This window comes from Peromyscus maniculatus, chromosome 5 (genome assembly GCF_049852395.1).
Source record: "Peromyscus maniculatus bairdii isolate BWxNUB_F1_BW_parent chromosome 5, HU_Pman_BW_mat_3.1, whole genome shotgun sequence".
Lineage (NCBI taxonomy): Eukaryota > Metazoa > Chordata > Mammalia > Rodentia > Cricetidae > Peromyscus > Peromyscus maniculatus.
The window spans coordinates 73,850,681-73,870,443 of NC_134856.1; the positions used below are offsets into that span (position 1 = coordinate 73,850,681).

At 37.8% G+C, this 19,763-nt stretch overlaps 1 protein-coding gene across 46 annotated transcripts in view; it reads right to left on the reverse strand.

Moving 5' to 3' along the window:
• Mllt10 (MLLT10 histone lysine methyltransferase DOT1L cofactor) overlaps positions 1-19,763 on the reverse strand; it is a 171,156-nt gene that overhangs the window by 119,169 nt on the left and 32,224 nt on the right. For 36 of the 46 annotated variants that reach the window (XM_076572632.1, XM_076572663.1, XM_076572633.1 and 33 more), the window contains 2 exons: positions 15,889-15,943; positions 6,853-6,962 (listed from right to left, as the gene is read on the reverse strand). In XM_076572632.1, coding sequence (XP_076428747.1) covers positions 6,853-6,962; positions 15,889-15,943 — 165 coding nt within the window. The remainder of the gene's footprint in view (positions 1-6,852; positions 6,963-15,888; positions 15,944-19,763) is intronic. The other 10 variants (XM_076572673.1, XM_076572669.1, XM_076572667.1 and 7 more) reach the window with 2 other exon arrangements.

Sequence of the window (19,763 nt, forward strand, 5' to 3'; positions counted from 1 at the left end):
TAAAAGAAGCTCTCTATATTTTTCAGGAAACTTATAAAATAAATAGTAGGTTTCTGTATGACTTTTTCAAATACCCTTACTTATCCCTTTCTGCACCTCCTTCTTTAGCGTGTATCTAATCCCCTCCCCATTAAATCTACACCCTCCTTATTCTCATCTCCCCTTTATAATATTATCCCTTTCAAATGTTGGTCAGGGAGGTCCCAGACACCCCCAAAGCAATACAGGCTCTTGTCATTGCTCTTAGCTACTACCAAAATTTAATAGTAAGACCCTATTGTTGATGACACCACATAATTTGGTCACAGGACATGGAGAAAACAAGCTGGTGTCATCTTGGAAGCTTACTCCCTACTGGCTAGTTTTCATAGTCCCAAAAGGTGCTATATAGGCTTCTGGGGGAGAAAAACCATCCACAGTCTTACCTAGCTGTGAACTCTGTGAACTGTAACAATCAACCTGACAAGCAGGGGGGTATGAATAGTGAGTGGTATGAAAGCAACCAACTGCTTCCAGCATGGCTTTCAGGTCTGTTCCAACAGGAGGAAACTTATGCCTGGTTCTGCAAATCTGGCCAAAAATCCAAGGCTCAAAAATGTATAGGCCCTCGCGTACCACTATTTTATTTTGCTAAGTTGACATAGTATCTAAATGCCTTCTAAATAATTATTTCTATATCCATATATTAGACTAGCTCTCAGTCCCCATTAGAGATGCTTCTTTCCATAGTGGATGGTGGTTAATATAGACAGACAATTTGCAAAGAACAAGTGCCTGTGGAATGCTCACTCCAAATGGCACATCTCTTACCCCCTGCCCCCAAGGATCAGGGAACAGGAGAAAAGGGTTGATAAGATTGTTAAGACTCAGAAGTCTGCTACAAAAACAGCACTGCTGTAAAATAGTGTCTTCTGGGAATGAAAGGCTGTTGAACTCACAAACTCACAACCTACATAAAGTCTGCATAAGATCAAACTAGTCATCACTCCAGTGGATCAACAAGGGGCTCACAAAGTCCATCCCTAGCTGAGGAGCTATTGGCAGTTGATGTCTGCTAAGGGAGGGAGAGTTCAAGTCTTCTTCAGGGATGTAGCTCTGAGTTGCTTGACCATGCTCCAGGAGATGGCTTTACAGCCATGTGCATTTGAATAACATTAATTTTGAATTTGGGTTATTTAAAAGAAAGATGACATTAAGTTGGAAGGGAGACATGGGGGGTTGGGAGAAGGAATTTGGGGGGATATATATATATATATATAAAATCAAACCACTGACTACAGGTGAAATTTTCATACATTTGACTATATGTGAAATTCTCAAATTAAAAAATATATTTTTATACATACATACATATATATAATCTGGGTGTGGTGATGCACACCTTTAATCTCTCAGGAGGCAGAGGCAGGCAGATCTCTGAGTTCAGACTAGCCTGATCTACATACATATTGAGTTCCAGAATAGCCAGAGCTACATAGTGAGACCCTGTCTCCAAAAAAAAAAGAAAAAAAGAAAAGAAAAAAGAAGAAAAAATAAAGAAAGAAGGAAGAGGAATAAATTAAATAAATAAAATCAGAGATCACTGCTAGGTATACTCTGCTACTAATCTGACAATGGCCCTACTGTTTGCAGAAAACTTCACTATCTCAATTTTAAACCTAACTGTGCCCTTAACATTTGCTTTTAGATGCCTTGATTTCTATCTGGTATCTCAAACAACTATAACCCACTGGGATTAGAAATATATAGACATAACATTTTTTCTTACTTTTAAAATACAAACTACTTATATAAGCTAATCTATCTGTCTTCAAACTATTCTTCAATTTTCATACCCTTTCTGAAACTGCATATTCTACTGTAGCTGCTATTTTCCTTGATACCAAATTAATAAATTGACTTATATAAAGCATATTATTTTGTCAAAGAAAAAATATGCTAATCTAGCAGCACTGGAAACAGCTGTGGATGAAGCTCTATGCTTCAGGATGGATGGAAGAGCCCAAGTCAACTGCTCTTTTCAAGAGTCTTCCAAGAGTTCCGAGAAACTGTCAACATACCAAAATAAGTGATATTTTCACTTATTTCTTCATGAAAAAAAAAAAACTCTATATTATGCATCTTATGGCATAAAAGATACTAACTTCTGGCAAGCTTTTTACATGTAACATATGGATCTGCGGTTTTCTTGCTACAAATGCTAGAGTGTCCTCTATAGAACGCTCCATTTCACCTGAGTTCCAGCCTGTACAACTGGCATCCATAGTAAGTGCCTACAATGTCCTAAGTTTAGTCCTGGGAAGCTCCAGTACTATAGATAGATTAGATAGATTAGATAGATTAGATAGATAGATAGATAGATAGATAGATAGATAGATAGATAGATAGATAGATAGATAGGTGATAGTTAGATAGATAATGGATGGATGATTGATAGATTGATTGATAGATAGATGGATGGATGGATGGATGGATGGATAGATAGGTAGATGGGTAGACGGATAGACAGATAGATAGATAGATAGACAGACAGACAGACAGACAGACAGATAGATAGATAAATTCTCTGGAAGTCATCGCTTTGACATTCATCTTGGACTGAAGTCTTCCAAAATTCAGTAATCCATTTTCAAATTATTACTATGATTTAAGAAGTGTATGCAGAGCCAGGCAGATCTCTGTGAGTTTGAGGCCAGCCTGGTCTACAGAATGAGATCCAGGAAAGGCACCAAAGCCACACAGAGAAACCCTGTCTCAAAAACAAAACAAAGCAAAACAAAGCAAAAAGAATTGTATTCTGGGGCTGGAGAGTTGGCTCAGAAGTTAAGAGCACTGGCACCTTTAATTCCAGCACCTGGCTGGCAGAGGCAGGAGAATCTCTGAGTTCAAGGCCAGCCTGGTCTACAGAGTAAGTTCCAGGATAGCCTGAGTAGTTACAGAGAGAAACCCTGTCTCAAAACAAACAAACAAACAACTTAAAAGTCAAAAAAAAAAATTAAAAACTGAATTTTGTTAATATTCATCTGGAAAAATAGATATTTGTTTAACCATGTACATTTTATGCAAGGCTGTAATGATTTAAAATAGTATATAGTACTAAAATAAAAAGTCATATCAATGGAATTATTTATATGCTTCTATACAAAACAGAAAACAAAACAAAACAAAAAAAACACCCACAGAAGCATACCAACGCAAACCCAAGATTTTAGCAATGACACAACTAGTATTTTAAATCACTGTAAAAACAGACTAAAAATAACTAACCAATGCCAGGAGATGGTGGCACGCACCTTTAACCCCAGAACTCTAGAGGCAGAGGCAGGAGGATCTCTATAAGTTCAAGGCCACTCTGGTCTAAAGAGTTTCAGGACAGACAGGGCTACACAGAGAAACCCTGTCTCCCCCCAAAAAACTGACTAACTAGGTCAGAGTGAAAGGACACGTATTTTGTCAGGTTGTAAAATTAATTTAGATAGATTGAAGATTTACATCTAGGTAATTCATTCTTCCTTTCACCCCTCTCTCTTCCTCTTCAAATAACTACTCTTAAAGCCATGAGGTGGGACCAAGCAAGGAAAAGAAAAATCTCTACACTGGGGAGTCGGGGGCAGTCCACACAAGGGTCACAATCTGACCTCAGGGTAGGAGTGAGTATGGTATCAGAACACATGAAGAATAAGCACAGGGGGAAAGCAGGCACTAGTGGAGTGAGGCCGCCAAACCCTGAGAGGATAAGGAGGACGGTACGCATGGTAAGAAGCAAGTGGGCCTGAATGAAGCTATGAAGCAGTAAGCAACAAGGATCCATTCATATAAGATCAATCAAATAAGCACATTACTGAAGATAAAGGAAGTCAGGTATTGGTTGGACTGAAACAAGTGATAATATGACAAGAAATAATGATAATAGGCCTAGATCTTCTAGTTTACATTTGGTAAAGTCATTAAGTTTATATACTTTCAATATATAAACACAGATACTGAACACATACTGTACAGAGGTATATCTATCCAAATACTGCATCAGAATTAAATTAAATAACTATGGCCTCATAGTTTTCAACATATATAAATGATATAAATATTAGCATATACAAATTTGCATTGCAGTGCTAATAAGTAGGTTATCCATTTTCTAACTATACCAACTGAGAGAACCTGAGACCCAAAATGCCCAAAGAACAGTAAGTACATTTAGTGTATTGGTTTCTAAGTGTCATTCTCATGTAAAAGAAAATCTAGTTCCTTGGAGAAAATTAATTCTAGTAGTACTAGACCACCTGTGTATCAAGATGAATGCCAAAATGAGTAAAAGACAGAAGGCATACAGAACAAGATGTTTACATACAAATTACTTTCCCAAAAAATACCAATTGATTAAAAAGGGAATAAAATCAACCTAATAGTAAAGAACCCTGACAAACATCCCCTTAACTAATGATGAAAATAAGATTATAAGGTATCAGAAAAACTGAAATCAGTGTGCCACCTGACAAAATGCAGTAAGAACACAAAATCAAACCCTGTCTTGAAAAGCCAAAAAAAAAAAAAAGAACACAAAATCACTTCTGTGGCATTCCCTTCAAAAATACAATCCACTAAAGTGGAAGAAACATCAGACAAGTCCAAATAGAATGATATGCTACAAAATAACTAAAAACTACAATAATCTAAAGTATCAAACTGACAAAAGTCAAGGAAAGATAATGCTATTCTTTGAGATTAAAAAAAGAAACAAAACTTCTGTTATTTTTGCATGAGACACATTTCTGGGGGAAAATGAGAGAACATAAATGAGTCCTGATTTTGATAGTTATATTACAGATGTATGAGTACCATCCTTCCTTCCTTCTCTATTTGGTGGTGCTAGAGCACTGAACTCAGGACCTGGCACATACTAGGAGAAACTCTAACCCTGAGTTATTCCAGCCCAAGAACGTCCATCTTTATAGGAATACATAATACGGCATAAGAGAGGAGGAACTCTATGCTGTTGCCACAGCTTACATATAAACTTTCTTATTTAAAAATTTATAAGGAAAACAGGTTTTTAAATGAATTTTAAAGGTACTAAGAAATGCAGGTTTGAGAGGCAAGTCAGTGCAATGCAACTATTAAGATCTGAGTTCAGATCCTGGCATATATGTATCAAGCAAGGTGCGGTCCTGCACACACCTTTAACCCCAGCACTATAGACAGAGGGAAGAGAGGATTGCTGGGGATTGTTAGCTACCAGCCTAGCCAAAAAAGGAAAGAAAGAAAAAAAAAAAGAAAGAAAAAGAAACCCCTCCAGCTTCAAGTTCAGTAAGAGAGCTGTCTCAGTGAACAATGTGGAAAGCAATAGAGAACAGTCAACGTCTTCTTCTGACTTCCTGGACACACACCTACACATACATGTACACATACAACACACATACATATACCACACTCAAACATGAAAATTAAAATTTATTTTAAAATACTGAAAGTGTATACACTTCTATAAAGAAAGCATCTGGCACACACCTATAATCCAACCCTCTGGAAGTAGAAGCAGGAAGATCACAAACTCAAGGTCACCCTCCTACTACATAGCAAGTCTAAAGCCTGCTGGGATACAAGAGAGCCTGCCTCCACCAAACAAAGCCAGTGAAACAAACCCCAAGATGAAAACACAAAACATCTTGAAGGAAAAAAAAAAAATGTTGTAATAAAACAAGGTCAATTAACAAACCTAAAAAACCTCTGAAAAAAGGGAATTTAAAAACAACAGTACTCTTAATGGTAACATAGTTGTACTCAACGTGATAATTACTTAAGAACTGGTAATGACATTGTAGAGAAAAGTTTCACACAATAAATGAAACTTCCAAAACACTCACACCCTTTCACATGGAACCCTAACAGTATGAAACTAGACACCACAGGAGGCCCTTCTATGAGGGGCTTCTCCACAGCTGACTGAATCCAGCAATACTCTGTACTAAAGACTAAGAAGCCAGAAAAATTATGACAGAAATACCATTTATTGATGCAAAAATAGAGGAAAGAGCAAGTAATATGATCTAAATGTTTTATAAGCACATGTGAGATACACAAAAATACACAGAAAAAGTCAAAAGATTTCAATAGGAAGATTTACTTTTTCACGTTTTAAATGAATATTAATCAAAAGATTATCGTTAAAATATCTGCAGTCTCAAAACTATCATGACATTCGTCCACAGAAGCACCATGTACCTTCATTTATACACACAGTAATACTATCTAAAGGCAATGGACAGCAGAAAAGTCTTGACAATGCAGTAGCAGCATCAAACAACAGTGTGTGTGTGTGTGTGTGTGTGTGTGTGTGTACACTAAATTAGGAAGAGATAGAGCAAATGGTTAAGTGTTTTTATTTTAAAACACAGGGTCTCCAAACATGTTACCTAGGTAGGCCCTGAACTCTTGGGCTCAACTCAACCTCCTGCCTCAATGTCCCAAATACTTAGGACTAATAATGGGAAAATAATGACTAGTTGAAATCTAATAAAAACCTTGACACTTGATAAGGCAAGAGGTCAGTAAATTTTCAAGGACAAATATGCACTGAAGACTGAAATGTCCTGAAAATATTAATAAACACCTAGATTAGAATAAAAGATGACACAGATTTATCACTTTTACACTCTTGTGAGCTTATTTTAATACTGTAACTTAAGGTGGTAACTATTTTTCTCCAAATCTCTATGAAGTTAGAGGGAGGTCTTTAGTTTTTTAAGAAAAAAAAAAAAAAACCAAAACCCTAAAAACTAAAACCCACCTGCTTTCTATCTCCTGGCTTCCAAACTAAAAATGCAAACAACATTAAGATGACATCCACTGTACCTTATTATAACGATCATGTGGGACAGACTGTAAAACGATTGGCTCCATTGTAGAAACATTGGCAAATTGTACCTCTGGAATATAGAGGGCACAAACCACATGAGCCCAACCTAAAAATAAATAAATACATAATGTCATTCTTCAAGTTTTATCAAAAAATAAAATTACTATCTGTCTTAAAAGATCCCTTAAAAGACTATTTAAGCAAATTCATAACAAAACCATAATAAAAATCTAGCTGCTGCATTATTTATGTAATAATTGTCATCGGCTCACTACTGGTGCAGAGGGAACTAATCATGGCTGCATCTATTATGCACTGAACATAAACAAAGGGAGCACTTATGTATTCAGGTGCTGACATTGATACTTAAGGGCAGACTAAGTTCAGATTAACACTACTTCTGAAAACCACTTTAATTTGAGGAAACCAGGTATGATGGTTCCCAGAACTCTAAATACTCTGGGACTAAATCAAAAGGAATTCATCCATTTCCAGGTCAGTCAACGCTACACAGTGAGTTGAAGATCAGACTGTACTGCCAAGTTAAGACCATTTTAAAAAGCCAAAAACAAATAAATGCATAAATAATGTGAAGGTTGTATAATTCATTAGTTAGCACCTCTGATTAATCTGTGAAGCTCTAGGTTCCATTCTCAGTTCTCCAATAAATAATTTATAGCTTTAAATAGCTTAAAGCTTCAAGTCTTAAAAGGCTGGAGATAATTCAATGGCAGAGCACTTGTCTTAGTCTACAAGGGTTACGGTTGGTTCCATTCTTACCATCATCAAGAAAATAAAAAGAGGAATGATTTTAATATTTCTAATATTAATAATCTTACATCTGACAGTATTACTTATAATTTGTCAATATTTTGAATGTTCATATAATAGTTGTCATTTTTCTATTTTAAATCTTTATCTGAAATATTACCAATTATATTCAAGTTTCTTTTAATTATAAAAATGTGACTGAGGCTAAAGAGCTGATGTTATGGTTAAGAGTTACTGTAAAACTGGAAAAAGAATTCCAGGAAAGTGGGGTAGAGCCACAGACAAAGCGAAGCAGTAATACTGAAAGACTAGAAGCTAGGATTAAAAATCAGATATACCATGGACCTCAGAAAGATCACACCTAGGCTTTAATCATCTTAAATGCTAAACTTTGAACAAAGCAATCCTAAACAAGTGGCCAGCATCAAACAAATAAATATACTCTAAAGGAAAATGATAACTTTCCACAACTTAGTCACAAATAATGTCCATAATTTGTTAATTAGAATTTCTAGAATAAAAATCACTAAACACATGAAAGTAAGACAGCACAAGTGAAATCCAGTACAAACAAGAAAATCAAATCTACAGTTTAGAGTTATCAGAATATTAGTATGTTTATTCGGTTCAAATACATACAAAGAATGCAAGTCAGCAAGAAAATCTCCTAAAAACCACCAAACAAACCCAAAAGTACTTTTAAACACCAAAGGAAGCACCATTTTCCTCAAAAAGGAAAAATTATTCAAAAAGGAAGCTTGAATTGGGGATGGGGGAGGGTGAGAGATGTGTGGAGACTGACTATAAATATAAGTGCTTCTATTAAAAAGAGAAAATGCAGGCCAGATGTATTGGTACACGCCTTGAATCTTACTTAACTCATGGAAGGCAGAGACAGGCGGTCCCTATGAATTCAAAGGCAGCCTGGACTACAGAGAGAGTTCCAGGTCAGCCAGGGCTACACAATACGACTGCTTCAAAAGAAAGAAAGGAGAAGAAAACAAAGGGAAAGGAAAGCACAAAGGCTGGAGCAATGGCTCCGTGGTTAAGCGCCTTGCTGCTCTTACAGAGGACCCGGGTTCAGTCCCTAGCACTCACTGAGAGCTCACAACTGCTAACTCCAGGGATTGGACACCTTCTTCTGGCCTGTGCAGGCACCAGGCATGCACATAGTTCACATACATACAGGCAAAACACACATACACATACAATAAAGATAAATCTTAAAAAACAAAAAACCACTGCCAAGTGAAGTGGCCCACACTTGTAAGATGGAGGTGGAAGCAAGCCTACAAACAAAGCAGAAAGGAAAGAAAGAAGGGGTAAAGAAACTAAAACCAAAGAATTATTGCCTCAATGGTCAGGAATAAATCCCCTAGATCAACACTGATACAAACAAACCTAACAAATTTAAGATTTGTTTCCCAAAACCTTAACCATATCTCAGAACAAAGCTTAAAAATAGTTAAAGGGGGGCTGGAGAGGTGGCTCAGAGGTTAAGAGCACTGGTTGCTCTTCCAGAGGTCCTGAGTTCAGTTCCCAGCAACCACATGGTGGCTCACAACCATCTGTAATGAGATCTGGTGCCCTCTTCTGGCCTGCAGGCATACATGCAGGTAGAACACTCTATACATAATAAATACTTAAAAAAAAAGTTACAAGGTAAGTCATGGTAGGGCATTCACAGTGGTAATCCCAGTACTAAAGAGGCTAAGGTAAAAAGAAGAGTAGCCTAGATCATGAGACTGTACATATATAAATATATACACATAGGATGCAAAATATACAGATTTATACCAACAAAATATGGTAGAAAGTACAAAGGTAGGTACCACACCAGAAACAATAAAAATTACATAGAAATTGTTAAATTCTCTTATAGAACTCTGGAAAACAGTGAAAGGTTTGCAGCAACCAAGTACGGTACTCAACTAAGTAAAAGGTAGGTAAATAAATAAATAAATGAGTGAGTGAGGGAGGGAGGGAGGGAGGGAGTGAGTAAGTGAGTAAGTGAGTAAGTGAGTAAGTGAGAAAGATAGGAGCTCTTTGACCTCCCCTTAGCATATAAATGCTTTAGGTTCGGGGTCTTAAATGCAACAGCAGGAGTTCCCAGTGTAGAGATCCCAGGCTTCTGACTTGCAAAACACTGTGTATCTGTTGCTGCTCCAAAGGGTCTGAAAGCTAACCAGGGACTGAGACGTGCCTGTCCTTCTGCTCTCAGAGTTCACTCAGAAGAGAAAGTAGCCCTTAAATTCACTGAAAGGTAAACAACCCACAGATGCCTGGAGGAAAAGATTATATTTGAAGCACACACATTGAGCACCCAAAGCCTAGGAGGAAAAACAAAGAAAAGTCTCTGGCACTGACCTGCTGAGGGCCAAATTCACTTTCTAAAGCAGTGGTTCTCAACCTTCCTAATGCTGCAACCCTTTAATACAGTTCCTCGTGTTGTGGTGACTCCCACCCATAAAATTATTTTCATTGCTACTTCCTAACTGTAATTTTGCTGTTATGAATCATAATGCAAGTGTTAAAGGGGATACAGAATTGCCAAAGGAGTTGTGACCCATAGGTTGAGAGCCACTGTTCTAAAAGAAGACTTGAGACAGCCATCAATTTTTATCTCTAACTAGAATCAAAGTATGGTAAAAACAGGAAGTGAGGGGGTAAACATAGTGGTAAACAGAATGAAAATATCACAAGAAGAACACAAAATACAGGTAGACTGTTTCTTTTTTAATTTCCCCTCTTTTCTCACTATTTTATACTAGATGTTCAAGGAAATCATCACCAAAAAACTAACTGAAGCCTCCAGCAATTATATTACAAAAATATACACTTTAGAAGTCACTAAAAACAAAGGATAAGAACACAGCAACAAAAACTAAACCCTAAAGGAAAGGCAGAACTTTACTCCAGAGTTAACCCATTATAACATTCAATTATATTCAGGTTTTTGGGGAGGGAAGGGGGAAGGATTGTTTTGTTTTGGTTCTTTTGGTTTTTTCAAAACAGGGCATCTATGTGTAGCCTTGGCTGTCCTAGAACTCGATCTGTAGACCAGGCTGTCCTCGAACACAGAGATCCTCTTGGCTCTGCCTCCTGAGTGCTGGTATTAAAGGCGTGTGCCGCCACCACTTGACTTGGTTTTACAATGCTTTAGAGGATATATCTCAAAGCATGTTAAGCAAGCACCCTACAACTGAGCTATACCACACAATACAATAAATACATACATTCTAAAATAAGGAAAATGAGGGGTGTGGCCTGTGGAGATAGTTCAGCAGGTACAGCACTTGCTGTGTAAACAAAAGGCTTTCAATTCAGGATCCCCAGCACACATATAAAATCCAGGTATTCTGCACACGGGACAGAGGGTTGCTAGCCAGTCAGTCTAGAGTTCAAGGTTCCATGAGATACCCTGTATCAAAAATAAGGTAGATGGAGAAAGACACTCAACATCAACCTCTAGGCTTCACATGCACACACAGATACACACACATGTACACACACACACTCATGTGCACGCATGCGCGCGCGCACACACACACACACACACACACACACACACAAAGCCCACTGTTTTTTTAAGTATGGTTCATTCACAGAAGATATTAATAGAAACTTCATGCAAAAGATTTTCTATCTTACACACTCCCAAGAATTAAATACTGAAGAAATAGAAGTTATTAAAAAGATAATCAAAAACAAAAAAATCTTTAAGCTCTATGAAAATGAAAATAAAAACATTACAATGCCAACAGCAAATACAAATAAACAGAAAAAGAAAAAAGTAAAAGATAAGCCAACTGATAATATCATTTGAAGAACACTGGAGAAAACACAAGAGTGTGGGTACAATGTCTTGCAGGACACAATCCTATATACACGTACATGTTTGTTTCTCCTGAGTAGAGGAGCAAGAAAAATGGATGACAGTATGTAGAAATAATGGTTCCAAATTTCCACAATTTCCATAAAACACATGAATATGTAATTCAAGATTCTCAAAAAACTAGGGTAAAAGGAGACATAATGATCAATGTCACATGCCAAGAAACAGCTATAATCATCTTAAAGCACTGAGAAGTCATTCAAGACGTAATAAGATGTTCAGTAAGGATACACAACCTACAACTGCCTGACTTACAAGTTTTGAACTCTACACTGGTACAAAACCAAAGTGCATTCAGTGGACACAATTTCAAGTTTGGCGTCTGGCAGTTCTTCTAGGCTAGTAACACGTGGTATCATATTCTCCTCCCCATAAGTCAATAGCAACATAACAACCAAACAGCCAGAACTGCACAGAACTGTGCTGACACAGTATGATGTTCAGCAGTTTTAAGACTAACTGTATTTTCAGCTGACGGTACAGTCAGGCATACTATAACAGCATTTTGATCAATGCCAGGCACACTGATACATATATATGCCATATATACAAATGTGTTCCCATAATATTACTAAGAAGGCAAACTTTTCCAGTGTCTTCTGAAATTACATATCCATTACACATCTCTGTGCACTACATTATTAACATGTGGTCTGATGCTGGTCTGAATAAACTTACTAAACATTCAATATGCTCCCCACATATAACTATATGTATAACAATATTAAATAGTGGTAATAAGCAATTATGCTATCAGTTAATGGTTAATTTTTATGCCTTCTATTTGCTTTTAAAAACAAACAATGTCAACAATAAAGGCAGGTCCTTAAGGGGTTATTCTAAAATGCACTGTTACTACAGTTCTAATAGCTCTGCATGTTTCTTTGGTGGCAGCAGTTTTTGGTTTTCTGTAGGACTGGAGGTTGAATTCAGCTCCTCACATGTGCTAGACAGCACTCTATTACTAAGCAACATACTCAGTCCGTGAATATGACTTCCCTGGAGACTTTTCATGGAGATGATAGGTGAAGGTGGGAAACAGTGATATTGATGCCCCTGATGTTATGCAGAACAAGGATAATGTATGTTGTTTCTAATTTTCCAACAACAACAACAAAAAAAAAAAAAAAAAAAAAAAAAAAAAAAAAAAAAAAAAAAAAAAAAAAACCTTAAAATATAGGATGGATGTAATAAATAGCAGCATCTTTAATCCCAGCACTTGGAAGAAAGAGGCAGGAGGATCACTCTGAGTTTGAGGCAGGCCCGGTCTATAGAGAGTTCCAGGTAAACCAGGATACATGGTAAGACTGTGTGTGTGTGTGTGTGTGTGTGTGTGTGTGTGTGTGTGTGTGTGTGTGTGTGTGTGTAAGCAAGTATTTTTGGTGAACATAACAATGTCATTATAAAAAATATTTTAGATAGTTCTATAACATTTTAAGCTCATGTTTTTACAAGAGTCAAAACGTGAAAACAATGAAAAAATTATATTGTAAAAATGCTACAGTAGCTGGATATGGTGGTGCAGGGCTTTAACCCCAGCACTCAGAGGCAGAGGCGGGTGGATCTCTGGGAGTTCCAAAGCCAGCCTGGTCTACCCAGCGAGCGAGATCCAGGACAGCTATAACTATATACCAGAGAAACTCTGTTTCAAAACAACAATAACAATGCAAAGGGCAGACAATGGCAGTGCTTGATAACCCCAGCACCCAGGAGGCAAAGACAGAGGCAGGCAGAGGAAGACAGATCTACAGAGAAAGTTCTAAAAAAAAAAAAAAAACAAAAAAGAATACCTTCCTGTCCTAGACTTTCATATTCTCATACCACTTACTCAGTTACTCGCCTAGGACAACTTCAGTTCTCACAAACTTCACAAGTTCACACCTACATAGTACCCTATACAGGTAAACCGTTTTTATTTTTGATATTGAGATACTTATTACACAGTTTCCATACTTAGATTTAAAACAACTTACCACTATGTTATATCTGCATTATTCAGTAGTATAGCAGTATGATATGTGTTTGTAACCTAGAGACAATAGGCTATATCATAAAATTTATGTGTAGTAAGCTGAATGTCTAGGTTTGTGTAAATACACTCTATAATGTTCACTCAGTAAGAAAGCAGCTATGACACATTTCTCAAAACTTAAGCAGTATATGACTGTGTCTGTCTAAAAAGTTAAGAAAATAATCAACTTTTGCCAATAAAGTTTTAAAACTTGAGAAATCAATAGTCAACATTTACAAATGAAACAACCAACCAACAAAATAGAAAATTTTAAATTCTTTAATCACTAAAAGCAATTGCGCAGATTTATAAACTTGAGAATATTCAGGATATATTTCTCAGTGATTTCTACCAAATACTTACAGATTATAAAGTTCCAATTTCACAAAAATACCTCCAGAAAGAGTTTCTCAATGTGTTATATAACCATCATAATATTACTGATAAAACTTGAAAAATACTGTAAAAAAGGGAAGTCACTGCTTAAGCCCTTAATGAAAAGATACCAACTTTTTTTTTTTTAACTCCCCAGAAACCATTATCTTTAACAAAATATTACCCAAATGAATCTCTTATTATTTTAGGAAAATAGGCTGATTTTACTTTCAAAAATAAACCAGTTAAATAAACCTTATCAAAATAAGGGAGAACTATTATATGACCATCTCAACAGGAAAAAAAGAAAAAGAAAAACTATCTTTCTTTATACTTCTATATCAGTCACTTAATTTTCATAGTTTAACAAGCCCCACCAAAAAAAACACCATCCACGTATGCCATCAACAAGAGCCTTTATTATTCCAGCATGCTGGGGCCTCCATCCTATACATAGGTAAAATGGCGACAAGAGAGGAAGGAGCTCACAGGCTCCTTTAAAGCACAGCTAATGGTAGTTCCTAGGGAAGTTAGGTCATCTCAGGTACGACTGGCTTAAGCAAATGGCAATCATATTAGGACATTCCAATAGGCTAGGGCTAGTCAGGGGCTGGTTAAGGTTGCAGCTTTTCCACTTGGGAAAGGCCTAGACAAGTCCCAGGCTTTGTCCTTATTTGGTTAATACCTTAAGCTATTGATTGTGGGGGCTGGCTCAGGCCTGGTATGTGCTATCTCCTTCTTCCCTGCTGTCAGGGGTATTGAAGATTGATTGTCCTTTGTTCGTTCATGGCTTCCTCAGAAACTGCTTGCTCAGTCTCAAGAAACTGAAATTGAGGCCTGATCTCTGACAGAAGACAGAGCAGCCTGTATTGGCGTCTGCTCCATCCGTCCGTCCGTCCTCTCAACTCATGCCTCCTATGTAGTTAAGAATGGGACTGATACATAAAGGAGTAAGTAAATACTTTGATCCAGGCATGCAGAACATCCCTGTAATCCTAGAACTCAGGAGGCAGAGGCAGAAGAACTGTCACACATCTAGGCCAGGCTGGGCTACACAGAAAGTGCCAAGCCCTGACCTACACACACGGAAATGAAGAAAGGACAGAGAAAACAGAAGGAAGGGAAAAGAAAAACCAGACAAATTTCTCAGGGAAGATGACTCAAAGAAGAGATGCAAAATAAATACAAAGTAATCCTCATCCAAAATGCTTGGAACTGGAAGATAGGGAAGATTTAGCTTTCTGAATATTTACAAAAAAAAAAAAAAAATCCAAAATCTGAAACCGATGTTCAAAAGGTGTTGGATTTTAATAGTATTTCAGATTCTGAATTTTCAGAAGAGGAAATGCTCAGAATCCTTACAAAAGAACCCCTTGCCAGATGTCGTTGGTACCTCACACTTAGGAGTGATACATTAGGGAGAATACTTGGCCAGGTATGATTGGTCCTGTAACCCCAGAACCTGGGAGAAACACAGTAGTGAGGCCATCTTAAAAACAACAACAAAAACCAAGCCATGTGTGGTGGCACATACCTTCAATTCCAGCACTCAGGAGGCAGAGGCGGGCAGATCACAGTGAGTTCAGAGCCAGCCTGGTCTACATATTGAGTTCCAGGCCAGCCAGGAATACATAATAAGACCTTGTCTCAAAAGATAAAATAAATTAAGGTTTCAAGTAGAAGGATGCAGACCATTCTGCATAAACAGCCAATACACAATGAAGACAAACTATATGAATACAGAAAATGAGTTCAACCACACATAACTGCCCGTCTACAATCCCAGATCATAGAATAATAAAGCAAGAGGATGGGGTATTCAGGTTAACCTAGATCACAAAATGAGACTTTGTCTCCAATTAATTACATTATTAATATTTTAATAACAATATTTAGTTTGATAAAGTAATATGAACTACCAAATTCTTTTAATTACCATACCATATCAATTTTCAATATTTTTTGAAAGACTGTACTTACCCCCATTATCTGTTCTTTTTAAAGCTCCATCTTTATGGGGACACAGCTCACATCTCTATTTAGAGAAAATTAAAAATAAAAAAAAGGAAAAGGCAATGAAGTTTTTTTTTTCAGATCACCAAAACTGTATCTTTCCTATAACTTCAAAACTAACAAAAACAGAGTAGCATTTCTATTCATTGCCACCAAGAAAATTCCAGAACACTTCTCACAAAATAACTATTCACTACAAACACCTTGTTTTCTGAAGTTTCATTTTTATGTTATATTTGAGTGCTCTGCATGCATGTCATATGTATGCAGGTATCCAAGGAGTCCAAAAGAGGGCACCGGATCCCCTGGTACTGGAACTATGGATGATTGTGACCTATCATGTGGTTGCTGGAAAACTAACCCAGGTCCTCTGCAAAGGGGGTAAATGCTTTTAAGAACTGCTAAGGCATCTCTCCATTCCTCAAAATAACCATAATTTTCCCTTATAATACTAGATTAACAACTTCTTTAGAATTATACTTTAAAAATCCTGCCCCACAGCTGGTTGGTGGCGGCAGCACACGCCTTTAATCCCAGCACCTGGGTGGCAGAGACAGGCAATCTCCAGTGAGTTCAAGGCCAGCCTGGTCTACAAAGCGAATTCCAGGACAACCAGGACTGCTGCAGAAAGAAACCCTGTCTTAAAAAAACAAAGGGAGGGGATCCTGGGACATTCCACCCCCCCTTTTTTTTTACTTTTTCAGTTTTATATTGAGGTCAAACATAGTGGCCCTTGCCTGTCATCCCAATACTTGGGAAATCTAGGCAGCAGTACTGCCATGAATTGAAGTCATCATGGGCTACATATAATTCCAGGACAGCCTAGACTACATGAGATAGTTTCTCAAAACAAGCAAGCAAAATTCTGAATTTTATATTAGTAAAAACAAAGTTGGATGAGGCAGCAGATATTGATGCAACAACACTTGGGATGCTGTAGCAGGAAGATAAGTCTAGGAGTTTGAGGCCACCCCAGAAAACATGCCAAGATCTCCTTGGGGAAAAAAAAAAGAAAAAGAAAACTCGGCATGGAGGACATACCATATAACCCAGCACTCAGGAGGCTGAAGCAGGACTACCATGCTCAAGGCTAGTATGAGCTACAGTGAAAAAACATTTAAAAACAAAAAAACAACTTTAAACATAGGTCAAAAACAAGGTTGTAACATTTACCTAGATCACTCTGGTTTCTAATATAGGCAAGAACCAGCGTGAGGGGCGGAGCCATGGTGCAGCAGTGCAGAGCACTGGCTGCTCTTCCACAGAATCCAATCAGGTTCCTAGCATCCACATCACGTGGCTCACTAATGTCTCTAACTTCCATTCCAGGGGATCTGACAATCTCTTCTGGCCTCTTCAGGCACAAACATGCATACTCACACCCAAATAGCATACACATAAATAAAAATAAATCCTAAAATACATTAAAAAAAAAAAAACAGCTTGCCAAGCATAGTGATGTACACTTGGGAGACAGAGGCAAACTGGTTTCTTTCTTTTTGTGGGGGTGGGGAGTAAACTCGTGCTGCAGACCAGGCTGGCCTCGAACTCACAGATCTGCCTGCCTCTGCCTCGGGAGTGCTGGAATTAAAAGGTGTGAACCACCAACACCCTGCTGGGATTAAAGGCTAATGGAGTGAACCACTACCACCTGGCTGATTTCTTGAGTTCAAGGCCAGCCTGGTCAACATAGCGAGTTCCAGGCAAGCCATTACTAACTACATAGTGAGACCCTATCTAGGCTGAAGAGGAAAAGTTTCTTTAATGGTGACTGACTGCACTGGGCCAGGTGTGGAGGACCTCAACTGTAAACCAGCACTTAAGGAGGCAAGAGGAATTCAAGATTATCCTTAGCTACATAGTAAATCTGAAGCCGGCCTAGGCTACATAAAGACTGGTCTCAAAAATTTAACAAGAAAAATTAAAAAGAAAATTACAATCAACTGAACTGTATCATACATTTTAAAAATCTACAATAAATGACTTCTGAAAGTGGTAAGCCTGTGAGAGGGCAAATCTGTAATACAGGTAACCGTAAATTCTGGAGAATACAAGTAACTGCTACCTGAATGAAATGGATAACAGTAAGAAAGAATCTAAAGCTGGGTGGTGGTGGCACTCGCCTTTAACATCAGCACTGGGGAGGCAGAGGCAGGCAGATAGATCTCTGTGAGTTTCGAAGCCAGGCTGGTCTATAGAGTGAGTTCCAGGACAGCCAGGACCACACAGAGAAACCCTGTCTCGATAAACCAAAGGGAAAAAAAAAAAAAAAAAAAAAAAAAGAGCAAGCATCTAGAATGCATTCTAAGTGAAAACTTGGGAAGGATGAGAGTACACCATTGTTTTAAAGCATTACCCTGACAAAAAGAGTTAACCTTTAGAGGCTTCTGTAGTTATAATACCTAAGAACCACAACAGAGGGTTCAGAACAACTTTGGTGTCCGTAAAGTAAGATCCCTGAACCCCAAACAGGGCAAACTGAGGAGAGAGAAGCTACTTTCATAGTTATAAAATCAACCCAATCTCTTGTTGACCTTACACCACACATACACAGGGCAAGCCACTAGCCCAGCTAGGGAAAAAAAGAGAGACAGATATAAAAACAAAATGAGATTTAAATAGGTATTCGAAATACATGCAAAATGGGTTGAACTGCAACCAATCAACCAACTCTAATTTTAAAACTTCAATTTCAGGGTTGGTGAGACAGCTCAACAGGTGAAGCAAACAAGTGAGATGAGCAGAGCAGAGTGTGGGTGACCTTCAGTGCTCTACAGCCAGATGGGAGAGGGAGAAAGCCGCTCACTGGCCAGCGGCCAGGCACACAGTCTCAAACAAGCAACCCTGCATCCAACAACAGGGTGAATACTGAGGGCCTACATTACATTCAAGGTTGTCCTCAACCTCCACACATGCATCACGGCATGTATATGCCTAAACTTCTACATACAAATACACATACATACACACACTAAGATAGTAATATATCAATTTCTTTTTTTTTTTTTTTTTTGGGGGGGGGGGGTTCGAGACAGGGTTTCTGTGTGTAGCTTTGCGCCTTTTCCTGGAACTCACTTGGTAGTCCAGGCTGGCCTCGAACTCACAGAGATCCGCCTGGCTCTGCCTCCCGAGTGCTGGGATTAAAGGCGTGCGCCACCACCGCCCGGCTAATTTCTTTTATTTTTTAAGAGTCTTGTACAAATTCTAATGTGGGATATCTTAAAATTCTGATCTTTCTGTCTCTATCTTCTAGTGCTAGAATTCTAGGCATGCTCCACCATACTTGGTTTATGAGGTGCTAAGTAATGACTAGACAAATTCTACTGAACTAAAAATATCAGTCCCTTCAAAGGAATATAATAGAACATGGCCTTTTCAACAAATAATATAATGTTTGTGAGATGATCTATATTACTTGACCTGTAAAGAACTAGAAAAAAAGGTTAATCATTGTTAAAACAAAAGGAAGTCAACAAATGTCAACTCCAAGATTACTTGCACTTTGGAGAGAGCAGAGTTTTAAAATATATATGAAACAGGCAGATCTCAAAATCTCCGTGCATTTGAGGCCAACCTGGGTCTACATGTCAAGTTCTAGGCCAGCCAGGGATATATATATAGTGAGACTCTAAATTAAATAAATAAAATACATATGAAATAGAATGAAAATGTTCCTATAATAAATGAAATGAGAAATATCAACAAAAGAAAAGCTATAAATAACTGAATGAGTCTACAGATGTAGCTTAATGGTAGAAAGAATACCTAGCTTTTACAAGGCTCTAGGAAAGAAAAAAACAAACAATAAAGCCTGGCCTGGTAGCACAGAGAACACAAGAGTC